The sequence below is a fragment of the Grampus griseus genome, assembly GCF_964374135.1.
Source record: "Grampus griseus genome assembly, chromosome: 8".
Classification (NCBI taxonomy): domain Eukaryota; kingdom Metazoa; phylum Chordata; class Mammalia; order Artiodactyla; family Delphinidae; genus Grampus; species Grampus griseus.
In genome coordinates, this window is record NC_139002.1 from 84008473 (window position 1) to 84025493 (window position 17021).

Consider the following 17021-nt stretch of genomic DNA (forward strand, 5'->3'; position numbering starts at 1 on the left):
CTGTTGCTCCACATCCTCACAAGCATTTGGTGATATTAGTGTTCAGGATTTTGGCCCTTCTAATAGATGTGCAGTGGTATTTCAATGTTGTCTTAATTTGCATTTCCCCTGATGACATATGATGGGAAGTATCTTTTCATATGCTTATTTGCCATCTGTATATCTTTTTGGTTAGGAGTGTCAAGGTCTTTCGCCCATATTTAAATCAGGTTGCTTATTATTGAGTTCTTTGTGTATTTTGGACAACAGTCCTTTATCAGATGTGTCTTTTGCAAACATTTTCTCCCAGTCTGTGGCTTGTCTTCTCATTCTCTTGATACTTTCACAGAGCAGAAGTTTTTAATGAAGTTCAGCCTGTCGACTATTTCTTTCATAGATTATGCCTTTGGTATATCTAAAAAGTCACTGCCAAACCCAAAGTAAGCTATGTTTTCTCCTATGTTATCTTTTAGGAGTTTTATAGTTTTGTGTTTTACATTTAGGTATGTGATCGACTTTGAGTTAATTTTTCTGAAGTAAAGTCCGTGTCTAGATTTATTTACTTATTGATTTTTTACATGTGTATGACTAGTTGTTCCAGCACCATTTGTTGAAAAGACTATATTTGCTCCACTGTATTTTCTTTGTTCATTTGTCTAAGATCAGTTGACTATATCCATGTGAGTCTATTTCTGGGTTCTCTATTCTGCTCCACCAATCTCTTTGTCTATTCCTTTGCCAATACTTTATACTAAGTCTTGAAGTCAGGTAGCATCAGTGCTCCAACTTTGTTCTTCAATATGGTGTTTCCTATTCTGTATCTTTTGCCTCTCTATATAAACTTTAGAATCAGCTTGTTAATATCCAAAAAAATAACCTGCTAGGATTTTATTTGGGATTGCATTGAATCTACAGATCAACTTGGGAAGAAATGACATAATGAAAATATTGAGTCTCCTATCCACGAATATGGAATATCTCTCCATTTATTTAGTTCTTCTTTGATTTGGTTCATCAGAGTCTTGAACTTTTCCTTATATAGATCTTATACACTTTTTGATTCATACCTCATTATTTTATTTTGAGGGATACTTATGTAAATTGTATTGTTTTTAATTTCCAATTCCACTTGTTCATTGTTAGTATATAGGAGCTTATTTTATTGTGATATCAAGGTCAGAAGGCTTTACTGAGGATGTGTAGGTTGAAGTGAGATTTGAAGGATAAATAGAAGTTAACTAGTGGCCTTCTGAATGAAGGGAACAAGGTGAGTACAGGAGAATAAATGAATGATAGAGTGAAGAGAGTAAGGGAATTTATAGAGTGATGTGACTAGAGAGCTAAGTAGAGGAAACCAAATGCATGTCCTTAAAATTTTGTTTTTATACTATATGATCAGACATCTATTTTGAAAGGATTGGGATGGCTCTTGAATGGAGAATGTACTGCAGGAGAACCAAAGATGAGAGCTAAATGCTCTAGAATGGATTAGGGAGTTACTGAGAAGTAAAATCCATAAGTCTTGGTAAGAGACTGGCTATGGAGGAATGAAGCTTAAGAGAGGAATTGAGTATAGTGAGTTGGCTCAGGCAACTAATTCTACAAATGATCCTATCATTTACCTAGATACAAAACACCAAAGGAAGTTCAGTCTGGGGCATTATGAGTTTGAGGTCCCACTAAGACTTTCAGAAAAAAGGTGAATATCTGAATTTATGATTCTCGAGATCAGAGAAGCAATCTGGACTATAAATATGTTAGTCATTGGTGTATAAATAGGAACTAAAGTCCTGGGAATGGAAGAAGGTAAGAATATGGAACAAGAAAAGAGAAAATGGTCTTAAAAACTCCAAGATTTAATGGCAAAAAGGAAAACAAAGAGTCTTATCTTCATTTACATTTTTTAGCCATTGAATTTAGCCTCCTCCTTTCAAATACTGATCCCTTTCCTGTGCTCCAGATTCCATTCCTTCTACCTCATTCAGGTTCTTTTCCTCATTCATTGCCAAGAATGTTTTCCAGTAGCTTCATCTCTCTCTCTCTCTCTCTTTCTCTCTCTCTTCCTTCCCCTCTCCTTCTCCCTTCCTCTCCCACATAAGAAAACTGCTCCCTTAAACCTCTGTCATCCCCCTCTACCCCCTTCACAGCAAACCCTTCTAAAATGTAAAATGGTCTACTTTTATGGAATATTCAACTTCACTTCCCATTCAATTCTAAACAGAATTATTTGACTTTTCAGTTTGCTACTCCATCAAACCTGCCCTTAACAAAGCCAAAAATAAATCATTATTACTAAATCAAGTAAACACTTTCCAATTCTTATTTTACTTTCTCCTCCTCTGCACAGCTTTCAAGTGTTCATGTTCCCCAAAGTTTATTCCTGGTTCTTTTTTTCTTTTCATCCTGAAGTATACATTTCCTTGGTGAGCTTATCCATTCCCTTAAGGTAAACCCCCACCATGGGCTAATTAATTTCTAATTTATATGTTTCATCTAGAGATCCCTCTCTCACATAGCCTACTGTGTATTGGACATCTCCACTTGGATACTCCACAGGTATTTTACTCCAATTAAATACATTCAAAACATAAAAAAACGTGATCTCCCATTCCCTAAAACAACCAACTGTACAACTATAAAGTTCTACTGTTCCTCCTTTATTCTTTATCCTCCACCATCCAGAAAGCTGCTCAATACAGAAACCTGTTACTCATCTTTGATTCCTCCTGTCAACCTTCCTTGGTCATGTCAATTCTACCCATTATAGTAATCTCTTGATTCATTCCATTCTCTTTATCCCAATCACAGTTAGCCAATCCATTCTCTTGCAGGATACTTTTTAGCCAAACATAACGAGCAAATATGATTATTATGTCATTTCTTTACCTGAAATTTTTCAATGATTTCCCATTATCCTTAAGGAAAAAAAAAATTCATCTTAAAAAATCAATTAGACTTTTATCTAATTTCTCTAGTCTCCTCTTCTCTTAGCACTATGCACAAATTATGAGAACTATTTGTACAGTAGCAATGAGAGCAGATTTACTGAAGGAGGGGAGGGAGCTTCCTTCTCAGGGTAAACTTACCCAGGATTCTCTATCTCAGTTCAAGTTATGTATTCTGTATTTGTCCTCCACAGCATTTAGAGTATACTTTATTATCCTATCCACCCACCTATCTCTCCCAACTGTGAACTCAAAGAGGGTAGAGACTAAGTATTCTTTCTCCTGTAACCTAGTACATAGCACACTCCGTGAGATTTACTATGTGCTCAGTAAATAATTGTTAATAATCATTTAACACCACACCTAAACATATGCCCTTTTAATTCTTTCCTTCCATAAAAACTTCTTTATTCCAATGTTTATATTCTACTCTACATACTGGTAAATTCAAGTATTGGGGATTATTTGCTTTGATAGCAAAGGTTTTGTCTTTGTAAAAAAAAAATAGGACAGATTAAATTAATTTATTCTATGATAATGTTATACCAAAGATATATCCTACTTTCAGGAATGCCTTGGTGCACACATATGTCATGCTTCCTGGATTACAGTTAAAGCTGAAAAACAATTTTTCACTTCTAGTAATAAGGTTTAGAAAACTAAAGGCTGAAGTAAAGAGTAGAAAACAGGGGGATACATAGTAAAGAAATCTATAAAAATTCAATATTTGTAGTACTTCAAAGTTTTCAGAGCAGCAAAACTATCTGAGAAGTTCCTATTTGATATTAGCTTGCTTTGTCACTTTCTGTTTTGGTCTTCTTAGTATAATTATTTACTACAGGACAAAATTAACATATGTTGTTCAATGTGTTCATTTTAACTGCTACGCTGTTTTCTATGTGTTAATCTTATCTCCCCCAAATGAGAACATTTTTTACTTCTATAGGCCTAAAATGACAAGGTTAGCTCCAAGCAGACAGTAAACACTCAACAGCTATTTACTGAACAATTTAGATTACAGATTTATACTGGTGAGATTCTAAGTGAAAGCATCTAAGCCTTGATCAAGCTTTGCAGTTGATGTATTGTTAAATAGCAAAGTGTTGTTTTAGTTTTTCTTTTCTGAACATTTTTCTTTAACAAACAAACACCATCCCAAATGAAAAACTCTAGTCACTATTTAGCAATATAATCTCAGTTTATCAAATAGAATCAGCCAAAAAGTCTTAAAAAGGTCACTGAGATTTAAAACAATTCAACGGCAAGAATTTCCATGAAGTTTGGATGTATTTTAAAAGTATCACAGATCACTGTCAAAACCAACAATAACTGTTAGTGCAAGCATAATTTGTGAGTCTTCTTTAGTTTAGACACTTGTCAATCATGAATGCCTTTAAAAATCAGTTACTCCAATCCCCTACCTCTGGCCAGCTCAAAATTTTGAAAACAGAATTTAAATCCAAGGACACAGTTCTAAATTAATGTTTTTTTTTCTATTTTAATAGGAATTAAATTTCCTATTCTAATAAGCTCTTGATTCAGAGTTCATAAATCACTTGAAAAAGAAAGCACGTACACATCTAACTCTTATCAGTTTTTCGGGGAAAAAATACCCTGAAGTATTTTCTGTTATTTGCAGGTGCCTTAACAGCAAACGACAATTAAATGTGTGAACAAGGTTGTCAGAGTAACACTTATCATTCACACCACTTATGGAAAGGCGCTCTAAGACTTCCAGAGCACTAATTAAAATTAACGAAAGCTACTCACGGGGACTTGTCAGAGGGGTGCATTTTGTTATTTGCTGTTTGAAACGGGGGAAAACCAAATCGCCTCAAAGCTCAGGAGTTTTTACTCTAACGTCTAAATCCAACCCACCTGTCACAGGCACTGAGGAACCAAGCCCAGGGGCTCACAAGCAAGTCGCTAAGGTAAGAGTTCCAATCCCTTCACTATTACACAGCCATTCAGAAAAAGACCTGAAGAGGATGGCGGAGGGAATATTCTCCCAAAAAATCAGAAAAGAACGCGGTGGGAGGGAGTATCCTCTTTAATACTGAGCGGAGAAAAGTGCAAGGTCCTACTGGTATTTGCTTGATATACCGCTCCACCAGCCTTTTCTTTAATTCAGCGTGAATGAGGGCACTCAAAACGAGAAAAATGTTGAATGATATTACCCACCTCTAGTCCCAAAGAACCCCGAAGCCTCTCACCCAAGACTCAGGGGGTCTCTTTCTCACCCGGGCCTTGAAGAAGTCCGTCGTCCTGACGTAGAATGCACTTCTCAGTAATACGCCTTGCCATTGGTTGACTCGGGAGGGAACTCTTAGTCCTATTGGCTTCGGGAGCCGAGGAGGAGGCAAGGAGGCGGGAGTTTGGGGCTGGCTCTGACAGACCCGAGGCTTGAGCTCCCAGAGTTCCTATTGGGTCAACGCGGGAAGCGCCAAGATGGCGGCAGCGGCGTCTTGCAGCACAGGCACCAGGAGTACTGGGTCTATGGTGGTGGCGGCTAGCAGGAACAGCGTCACCAGCTTCCAGCGGAGGGGTCCTAGAGCCAGCGGTACCGACAGCGGCTGCTCTCGACTGGTGTCCATCGCGGGGACACGACCGTCGGTGCGGAATGGACAGCTGCTGGTATCAACCGGGCTCCCAGCCCTGGACCAGCTCCTAGGTCGGTTCAGAACGGAGATCTGGGCACAACAGAGGGAAAACTAGGGAGGGGACCTGCCCGGGGGAGCCACCCTGACCCCACATTTCTCTCTGACCTCTCAGCCTTCGGACGTGGAGAGGATAGCCCGGTCTGATGGAGATGGAGGGGAGGAAGGGTTGCATGGAGACTTCTAAATGCTGTTAACTAAATCTGTTTTCGTGCTCCCACTTCCTACTCTGGTGCCCGCCAGCTTTTTTCTAGATTACGACAGGAAACCTACATGCTTTTACCCTGACATGCTTCCTAGTCAAGGGGAATCATTAATGTTTGGAAATGGTTTGGCATTGATCTAGTATCCCGTCCTGGTCTGTGAATGAACCCTTCTGCCAACCCCAGGTAGCTCACGGTTTGGACTAACAAAAGTTTGTATCAGTTGTGAGAGATGAGCTTCATTAGAAAATGCTGAAGAAAGTAACTTCCCCTCTCCACCACCAGGCTGCTTATCTCCTGGTTCTGAATCTTTAAACAAATTATATTGACTTTAAGAGAATGTGTGTTAAAGGCTTATGTGGATCCAAAGTAGTTAAAGCCGGTCTTTGACCTTAGCAGTCATACCCAGCATCTGCGTTAAATATATGCATATTTGTTTTTGTTATTTTTTCTTCTATATATTATGCTTCCCAGAGTTACATCTCAAACAATATGTTTAAAATTAATTCACATTTGACAAGAAAAAGAAGTCCAGTTTTTAGGCTTTCCTGTATAATCTCTGGAATTTTTCATAAGAAGGCTACTAAAGAATATGCTTGATTCATAACTTATGTTGACAAGATTGAACAGATTAGATTGGTAGGACAAAGCTGCAGTGTTAATAAGGCTTGTAAATTAGTTAATTCCTATCAGAATGCTACTTTACTAAAATTGGTCCATGTTTATATTTCATAACATTTTTATAGGGTGAGATGTGTCAGTTAAGCCTTGTACACTTTCATAAAATATTACAAATGCCATTGCTTGTTCTTGTACTTCCCTTGACATTTTCTCTCTGTAATTTTTTTTCCCACAAGTAGGCTTTTCAGATAGGTTTAGTGCAATAGAAAATGACGAGGCCAATGAAAAAGAGTATGGCTTCTTGCCTCTGTTATTTCATGACCTTAACTGGATCCTGGTTATTTATACATAAATCTAAGTATTTTCCCTTAATTGTTTCAAGACTGTTGCCTTCCTTAATTGCATGGTACTATAAACAGAAATGATTCAAAATATCTAGTTAGCAAATATTTGTCTCACTTTCTTTCCCTTGTGAGCCTTACTTGGTGTCGTCCTATATTTAAACTTAAAGGTTGGAGGCTGTTCCTAGTCTTTAATTTTTTTCTTTTTCCTTTTTGTAACTCAATGGAGATATGTAACTTCATTCACTTGATCTTGAAACTCTCCAAACAAAAAGGTCACATTTTTAACATTATACTTTCAGTTCCTCATTAGAATAACAAAATGTGCCTAGCACAGTACCTGGCACGTAGTAGATTCTAAATAAGTTTTTGGTTGAAGGAAAAATATTGTGTAGGAAAAAGCCTGGACAAGAGATTATGAAACACATAGGATGGAATTATGTGTTTGAGTTCTAAAATCAGACTCAGAGATTAACTAACATGAACAGAGTCACAAAACTAGTGACAATCTGGGCTGATCTTTAAGCTCCACATTTAGTGCTCTGCACTATGCTGCAACTGTTTCAAATTTCTGAGAACTCTTTTCAAGTGTTTTTAACCAGTTATTGAATCTAAGCCTAAAGATTTAACCATATAGTCTCTTAAAGCACCCACCAGAAAGGTGACCCAAAGCACCTTCCTCACATGTTTCTACAGTGATATAAACTTGAACTGTAATTTAAAATTTTTCCAGATTTGCTTGGGGATGGGGACTCTAATAATTTGATTCTAACAAGCTTATGGTAAAAATTAGTGTTCATTAAGATGATTGAAATAAGTATCAGTTTTTGGATATTTTGAAATATGTTTTGCATGTATACAGTTAATTCTCAAATTGCACAGGAGTTGAAGACATTGTTATAAAAGGAGTTACTACATTTGGAATAATAAACTGTCCAGAAGTATTTCAGTTGTTCTTAACTTCTTAAGGCATTTTTGTATTTTGATTTTCTATTTTGTGTGGCCCTATGGAGCAAACCCTATACATTTGTTTTTCATTAAACCATTATTTGAATGTGAAACATTTGGCTGCTAATGTGTATACACAAAAGTAAAAGCAATTCAGATTATATTGTTGTTCTAAAATGTTATTTGACTCAGATTGTGACAAGTCTAATATAAACATATTGTGACAAAATGTAATGACAGTAGGATTTTATGATATTAGAATGATGAAACTCTACTGTGATACTGTGATTCTTGCCTATATATATTCTGTGGTTACTGCGTAACAAGTAAATATTGTATTGTCACTGACATACACTGCAGTGATATTTTACTACTGCCACTGGGACATTATTGTAATTTTAAGTGCAGATGCAAAACATATTTGAAAGGCATAATATAGGCTAATTGAATATTAGTTATTTGATGATATGCTAATATTTCCATTGCTTACTCGAAAGTGTTTTATAAACTTGAGAATTCCCTATTACTGCATCTTTTACATGATCTAATTGTATTAAATATTTTTGTTCTGACAGCTTATTTTATTGTTAGATATCGATATACCTTTCCCAAGTTGGCTAATTTTTTAAGTTCTGAGATTTCCTAACCCAGTTTCTCAATCCTGCCTTTCCAGGACATTTATGTTGTTATTTGAGGACACCATATGTAAATATGTCATTTTTCTTCTTCCAGGAATTTCCAAAGAGAGATTATACAGTAGGTAAAGGATTCTGGCAGAATTTCACTTTTTCTAGGATATATAGTCCATTTTAGGACCATATTAACCCCCAGTCTCATCCTTCAAAAAGATATTCGAAGGAACGATGACTTCTCAGGTTTAACTGGCTTAACTCTGTGCTGTTCAGAACTTTTAAAATTTTGACAGTCAAGTGAATGGAAATAGGGATTAGGGGTAAATAATAGTCCAGGAAGAGGACTCTGAAGAAGCTTGAGGGTAGCTGCCATTTTCAACACTGCTGTGAAAAAATAAATACTGGTGGTTGTAGGTCCTTTGCTCCACTATATCTTAATCTGGAGTGTGGGATGATATGCATAGATCTTGGATTATATATTTAACATAATCCTGGTTGTGACATTTTAACAATTGATAGCTGTACATTTAAAGTAAAAGTAGCTTATTCCCTTGTATTGCTATGTAAAATTGTTTTGTGTAATTTAATCTACAGAACCATTCTCATTGCTGATGGCTTGTCTTTTTTGATTCCCATATTTGCCCAGCCAATAGTTGTGATAATCAGGCGTTGTTGGGATGTTTCATACCTCCTAGAGAGAGAAGAAAAAGTAGACCTGTTAATGACATAACTGCAATTTAATTTGAAGTGTGGCATTAGTTAAGTAGTTAAGGATATTGCCATGAACCAAGAATATGAACTGGTTTTTAACGTTGCATTTTCCCTAAAATGCCTTTCTATAATTTTAAGCAAAACCATTTATAGAGAGCACTGGAAAGGACTGGTATAAATCACTTATCTTTCCTGACTTTTATTTGTTTTCCCTTTTACTTCCTCTAACTTTGAAAAACGAGTTGCCCTTGTTGTAAAATAAGATAACACTTCTTGACCTTAATATTCTAATATATTAATTTGACCTCATTCACCCTAAATTTATAGCTTAATTAAAGATTTTTTGGGGGAAGTGTGTGGGATTGAATTTTCTCCCTCTAAATTAATATATCACGTTCTAACTATTCACATGAATTTTTTTTAATTCTTTCCTTCATATTTAAAAAAAAAGATATTGGCACTTAAAATCTTAAATTTTCTGATGTTTTTACACTATCAGGTTTTTTTCTAGTTTTAAGACAAAATGCTGTCATTTTTTTAAAATGTAAAAGCTTGATGAAATTAATACTTTAAGATATCAGACTTGCAAAGTATCTTCAAGCTTTCAAACTCATGTAGTCTTACAAGTTGATAAAATATTCTACCCATATTTTTTAGTAAGCTGGAGAATAACTTAATATACTTCTTTAAAAGGTCTAGAAGTAAAACCAACAGTTTATTTGCTTAGTGACTTAGAATATTGATGATTTCCCTAAGATATGATTAAAGAGAAGAGGAGGCCATAAGACCATTTTACTCCTTTGTATGTTTCATTATAGAAATAAGACGAGTGCTTACTTACCACATTACTTACATGTCAGACATTTTAGTGGACTATTAGGAACTATTTTATTTCTATTTTAATTGGGAACTATTAGTGTGAAATCTGTGTTGCTTTTGAAGTTACTAATGGATTACTGAATTTAAAGATGTATTAAAACTAACTTTTGTTGAACATGCCATGTCAAGACATCTTGTCATGATTGGTTGTTTAAGCTTTTCAGTTTTTGGTAGGGAGCATGACTACAAACTTATTCAAATTTACTCTAGTTTAAAATATAACTAGAACCTCAGTATATCAAGTGAGTTATTTCAAAATACCTTATACAGAAGTATTTTGGGGAAATGTGGGGTCTTGTCACACACTAAAATGAAGTTTGGAAGAATAGAGGAACTTTGCTGCTATATGTGTGTGTGTATGTACATGTCAAATAATTTTACCTCATATACATAGAATAAAAACTTGATTTACAAATAATAAGGTGGCTTCTTATTTCCCATGACCAACCTTCCAAATGACCAACATTGACTAGGGCCAATTCAAATTTGTGTCTAGTGAATTTACATTATATAGCCCATTAGAAAAATAGAGTTGCCTTTTTGTAGGAGAAGTCCTGATAGAATATTAATTTGGCTGATAAAAGTCATTAAACTGTCTTCATATTATCTTGTTTTAAGTAATGTTCAAATTTTCCAAACATCAGAATTTTAATATATGTGAGATTTTAAAAATTCGAGGGGTGGTTCCTGAATTATCAGGAACAGTGGATTGTTTGACTCATTCTTACAGAAAACTGCCTTAGCCTAGTCTGATTTACTGTTAAGGTGATCACCATTTATCTAATGATACAGTTTTAGTGTATCATTTAGTTTCTAGTCAGAAAATAATTGCCAGACTCGTAAGGGTAGCTCTTACTGTACCTCCTTGGGCAAGTCACCTGAGTAAGGTATCACTTCATTTAATAGGGAAACTATTTCTTTATCTGTTCTCATTATTTCACTGTGAATATAATTCAGAAAATACTTCTCTAACTATTCGACTTGGAGGCCTTATATAACTTGCTAATTTGAGGAGATATGAATGTAGACCCAAAGAAGTTTAGATAATAAATCTAAATCCTTCCTATAAAAATTAAGTTATAGAAAGAAAGGCAGCTAACTTTTTTATAGTACTTGCTGTAGACTAGACACTGCAGTATCTGTTATGTGCTTGTATTATTTCATCTCAAATACACAAAATGATGATTACGTAGTTAAATATTTATTTTTGCATGTAAGGGAAAATAGTGAAGTAAGGAGTTGGAAAGTGTGATTTAAAGTGTTTCAAATGGATTAAAAAGTAGTGGTCTATATGTAGCACAAACTATAAAATTAAATATTTAATCTTGTCCCAAAGAAAATTTGCTCTGATCCTTTATGGTTATTATCATCACACGTATTTCAGTTTATGTTAATCTTTTAGCTTGACCAACATTTGGAGTTATCCTGTGTAGTCTGGTGTGGCTTTAAATGCTAAAATGAAGGAACTTATCTCAATGTGAAAGTAAAATACATATTTGTTTCCATAAAAAATCCATTTAAAAATATATAAATGTATTGGTTTCATTTTTTAAAAAATTCTTTTCTAACAATTTGGAATGTTTTCTTTATAAAGTCCCCAAATGTTGGATTGTATTCTGTGTGCATGCATGTTACCAAATTTCAAATTCTTTGAAACATAACAGTTATTTATGCTTATTTGCAAGGCAAAAAATAAGCACTGTCAAATGAATTTTTCATAGTAGGTTTTTCTATGTAGTGTTCGCCACTACAAAACTTTTTTGAGGAAAAGTTCTTTATTGTTATTCTAAATGTTTCACCATTTTGTGCAAACAAGCAAAACGCTAGTAATGTCTTCAACTGTCCAGCAATTTTTAGTTTCTTTTTAAATTAATTATACTTTAAGTACATTTCATTCTTTGTGTACACATTCTTAAATTTCTAAGTGAATTTGTTAGCGTTTACAACATTAATTATACATAGTAATACTTTTACAAGTGGTTTTACAAACAAAATATCAGGAGTCAAATGATTGAATGTCTTTATCTTTCTGATGTTGTTCTAGTTTCCTAAAAGTTGATTTTAAATTGATTTCTAATAAACTATTTGAGTTATATGTTTATGATCATATTACCCTAATTCAGATATTTAAAATAACATTTTCTAGTAAAATTGAAAATGTGTTTTGTGATTGTGCCTTTTTTGTTTGAAATGACAAAAATATTTAGAGTATGTCCTGACTTTGTGTATATTGTTAATAATGGAAAAAATTCGTTTTAATTATCAGGGGTTTTTTTCCAAGGCTTATTAAATTTGAGAATAAATATTAAAGTGGAATTTCTCTTACAGTAACCTTTCTTTTCTATGTTGTACTTCTGTTGTAGTTAGGTTACTGTGCACATTTAGGTCTCAGCTATTGAGCTAATTTATTAGCAAGTGCTAAATATAACATTTATGGATCGCTTAACCGGTTATGTTGAATGCTGCATGGTCCTAACACAGGAGAAAGGAGGATAGTACAGTATATTATGAAAGTAATTGTAATGTGTAGTGTATAATTACATATAATATGTAATTATTTCATAATAGCACCTTAAGCAAAGTATTGCAAAGGTAATTAAAATGTTGTTTTTAACTGCAATTTTAAAGTTATTGAAGTACCTGTCCTTGATAATGCCTAACTTTTATGCTAAAGATAATGTGAAAAGGTAGATTAATTTTCTTCTTGGTTTTGTTTCATTTCCAGGTGGAGGTTTGGCCGTTGGAACAGTTCTTCTAATTGGTTAGTCTAGCATACATACTTTGCTCTTCCCAGTCACGGTTTTCTCTTGTGCATAATGATTTTATGGGTTTGCCTATTCTGAGATTACGTATTTAACACTCTACAAGAGTTAAGGTAAATTATACAAGAGTTAAGGTAAATTAAAGAGGAATTGCCTTAAGTTCTAATTTAAATTAAAATGTTGATCTGAACTTGAAATGAATTAGGAAAATATATATATGAAAATGTAGCTCTTATAATTTAAAAATGTTCACAGTGCTTCGCCCTGCATTTGTTTTAAAAAAACTAAAATTAATGCCAATAGATTTTTTGGAGAATCTCAGTATTTAGATTGGGATTATTACAGTGATTCATTTGATAAGTTGATGTACACATAAGCCCATTGTATATATCACAGATTTTTATCATAATTGTCTTCTAACTGAAAGAAAAGTAACAAACTGACAAATCACATTTTTGTTCATCTTTAAAACTTCATTGGTTCTTACTTAAATACACATACATAACCCTACTTAGCTTTTTTTTAAGTTTAGATCATAGAATCTTGGAATTGAAATAAACCTTGGCAGTTATATAATCAAAGCTCCCATTTGGCCACAAATCACTTTTCCATAATCCTTGACAGGTATCAAGCACCATTTGAGTACAGATTATCTAGTTTAAAGGGCTCGCTACTTTACAAAGCAATGCTTTGTTATTGAAAATGTATGATTTATTAGAAAGTTCTGTATATTAATGTTTAATTTGTATGCCTGTAACAAGTTTGTTGTTCCTAGTTTTGTCTTCTGATACTCTTAAACATGACACTCTTAAAATATTTGAAAATAACTATTTAATCACCTCAAATCTTCTCCAAACTAAATAGACATAGTTTGTGGTACGCGGGCCTCTCACTGTTGTGGCCTCTCCCGTTGCGGAGCACAGGCTCCGGACGCGCAGGCTCAGCGGCCATGGCTCACGGGCCCAGCCGCTCCGCGGCATGTGGGATTCTCCCGGACCGGGGCACGAACCCGTGTCCCCTGCATCGGCAGGCAGACTCTCAACCACTGCGCCACCAGGGAAGCCCTAGACATAGTTTCTTAAACTGGTTTCACACTCCTCACTCTCCTGGTTGTTCTCGTGTCGCACCTTTTGGTCTGGCATTGTCTCTTTTTTTTTTTTTTTTAATTTATTTATTTATTTATTTATGGCTGCGTTGGGTCTTTGTTGCTGCATGTGGGCTTTTCTCTAGTCGTGGTGAGTAGGGGCTACTCATCGTTGCGGTGCGTGGGCCCTAGAGCATGTGGGCTTCAGGAGTTGTGGCACATGGGCTCAGTAGTTGTGGCTCGCGGGCTCTAGAGCACACACTCAGTAGTTGTGACGCATGGGCTTAGTTGCTCCATGGCATGTGGGATCTTCCCGGACCCGGGCTCGAACCCGTGTCTCCTGCATTGGCAGGCAGATTCTTAACCATTGCACCACCAGGGAAGTCCCTGGCATTGTCTCTTTAACTGTGCCCAGAACTGAATACAATAACTCCAAATTTAGTGTGACTTATGCTTAAATTCTAGAAACGGTCATGTCAGTTGAAGTTTTTAAATTTATCTTTTAGTAAGTAAAGAATGATTGAAGGAATTTTGGGAAAAAATAATTCACAGTTTTGATACAAGTATATAAATACAGAAAATGTAAAAGGACATGTAGAAAAATTGGGTTGTCCTTTCAGTTCCTCACTCCCCATACCCAGGGACAATACTGTCCTGGGTTTCCCACCCAAATATTTCAACATAACTAATATACATGGGAGCATTCAGCACCTTGCTTTTTCTGCTTAATACATGTTAGAGATCAGTCCATGTGCCTTCATATAGGTATACCTCATTCTTCTCGACAGCTGAATAGGATTTTATTGTATAGTTATGCCACAATTTACTTAAATCATTCTCTACTGATAAGTTTAACTCATTATTTTCTGTTACTAACAATCTTATTATACAAGTCTTATATATAAGGTCTGCATACACATATAAGTATATAGTATCTATAGAATAAATTCCAAGATATAGGCTTACTTGATAGAAGCATGTTAAATTGTATTAGATATTAGATTGCTCGGCCAAGAGGTTATGTTACCTTATACTTCAATCAACTGTTATAAGAATATTAGGTTACCCTTACCCTTAACAACAATGTGCATTATCAAACATTTTAATCTTTACCAGTCCAAATAGGTGAAAAGTGAAGAATGGCATTTCATGATTTGAACCTGGGACTTTTCTCTTTGAACAGAAATCTGGAGATTATTATAATGGTTTAAAAAATATCCAGCTAAATTTTAATTCTTTTCTCCAGTAGAAGTATATGTGAATGATACTAAGAATCTAATGACGACTGATAATTCATTCAAAAAATGTTCGTTGAACACCCAGGTGCATGCTAGATATTGGGGTTACAAATATAAATGAGTTACTCTCTTCCCTTAAGGAGGAGACATAAGTAAAGTAAATAATTACAACGTAAGTTAATACCATAATAGATGTGTTTATTATTACTACACTTTATTGTTGATTGTAGCTGTACAAGGGACTGCTATTGACTTTTGTATATCCATCTTATAACCAGCAACTTTTGAATTGTTTATAGATTCACTTGAATTTTCTAAGTAGGCAATCATCTTCTGCAAACATTGAAAATCTTATTTCATAACAGATTTTGGTGTTTTAAAAGTGAGTGCTTCCATAACAAATATAAAATAAAAATATGGGAGTGGCTTTAGAACCAGGCAGTGGGCGAGGGCTGGAAGGATTTTGAGGAACACATTAGAAAATGCCTAAATCACTGTAAAGAGATCGTTAGTAGAACTCTGTACTTTGAGGACACTGCCAATGAGGCTGTAAAGGGAGAAGGTCCATGTTACTGAAAGCTGGAGGAAGAGGATCCTTGTTATATAGTGACAGAAAGCTTAGTGTTGATGTCAGCAGTTATGCGGAAACAACACATGTCTAATGAACTTGGTGATCTAGCTAAGGAGATTTTTTGACAATATATAATAAGGAAAAACTCAAATAAGAATAACTAAAGCACAGTGACAGATAAGAAAAAAAGGGTCTGCCTTTGGTGAAATATCAATTCACCAAGTATTAAACTAGGTATTCAGTAACTATTTGTTGAATTAATAATTGCATAAAACAATATAACAAGTATAAAGCAAAGGCCTTGCCTTTATAGTCTGGTCTTTCCATAAAGCTAATATTTTTAATCATCTCATTATTGTTTATGCCCTACTATCAACTCCTTCTAAGTGTATAAGATTTTTAAAAATATGTATAACTTAAGTAAACTTAGTTTTATTATCTGTTAGCTTGTTTTCTCTAGGAAATCTTAAAACAAAATTTGGAAGCATTTTTACATTTCTTTGAGAGATTAGATTAGCAGAAGGAATCTTATCTACTAGGTTTTCTACTTTTCTCCGTTTCCTGGTCAATACAGCTTGTACAACAGATGAATTCTGCCTTAAGAAATGGATGAATAGTTCGAAATACAAACCAAATATGGAGATTTAAGGTCAGTGGTTAGGAGCTTAGGCCATTACTATACTGCTCATCACTCAAAGATTTTTTTATTCCACAAGTGAGAGAAAATTAAAGCCGAAGATGATTTGCATTAATAACTTTTCAATATAGACTGTGAACATTTTAACCATTCTCTAATTTACCAAGGCAACTCTGTGTCTCAGTGTGTACGCGCACATGAGTGTGGCGTAACAGAGTAGTGGATTTACGGTTTCAGAAGCAATGTAACTATGGAAACTGGAGACAGTGAACACTGCCAGAAAACCCATGGTAGGTCTACTTTAGACCTTCGGAATGCAACAAAATAAATGAATATGAATACTTAAAAGGCCCTTCTCTGAGCAATAGATTGAAGAACTAAGGGGCTCCTGCATTTACTTTGAAAATCAAAGATAGAGTTTTCTTAGAACATGTTTCATCCTTCAGTACTGGAATAGGTTTTGAGATGTTTTATATTTAAATCGCTTTCTGACAGTCTGGTACACGGGTAAATATGGAGCACCTGAAAAGTATCAAAAGTGAAAGGATGGCATAAATATTTAAAGTTCACACAGCTTCTTTTTACATAAAGGATCTTGGTCCATATGTGGAGCTAGTGAGCATCAAAAAGATTTAATAGAGGTCAGTAATTGAAATACAAGTTATGTGACATTTATGAAAGCATTATTTTTAATTTAGTCTCTTAGGTTAATTATATAATTTTAGATCTAGAAGTAGGAGAAAAATATGCTTTTAAACAATTAATTACAACCAGCTATAAGTGTACTTCTGTATTAGTTACCTATTGCTGTGT

The 17021-nt window shown here is 34.7% G+C and overlaps 2 protein-coding genes across 5 annotated transcripts in view; one reads left to right on the forward strand and one right to left on the reverse strand.

Moving 5' to 3' along the window:
- IMMP1L (inner mitochondrial membrane peptidase subunit 1) overlaps positions 1 to 5213 on the reverse strand; it is a 74313-nt gene extending 69100 nt beyond the window's left edge. Inside the window, exon 1 of one of the 3 annotated variants that reach the window (XM_082659866.1) lies at positions 5106 to 5213. The gene's annotated coding sequence lies outside the window, so the exon portion shown is untranslated. The remainder of the gene's footprint in view (positions 1 to 5105) is intronic. The other 2 variants (XM_082659867.1, XM_082659868.1) reach the window with 2 other exon arrangements.
- Positions 5214 to 5362: 149 nt separating this feature from the next.
- Positions 5363 to 17021, forward strand: part of ELP4 (elongator acetyltransferase complex subunit 4) — a 242907-nt gene continuing 231248 nt past the window's right edge. For both annotated transcript variants that reach the window (XR_014297090.1, XM_082660252.1), the window contains exons 1-2: positions 5363 to 5595; positions 12642 to 12677. Coding sequence is in view for 1 of the 2 variants with exons in the window: in XM_082660252.1 (XP_082516378.1) it covers positions 5373 to 5595; positions 12642 to 12677 (259 nt within the window). In the remaining variant the exon portion in view is untranslated. The remainder of the gene's footprint in view (positions 5596 to 12641; positions 12678 to 17021) is intronic.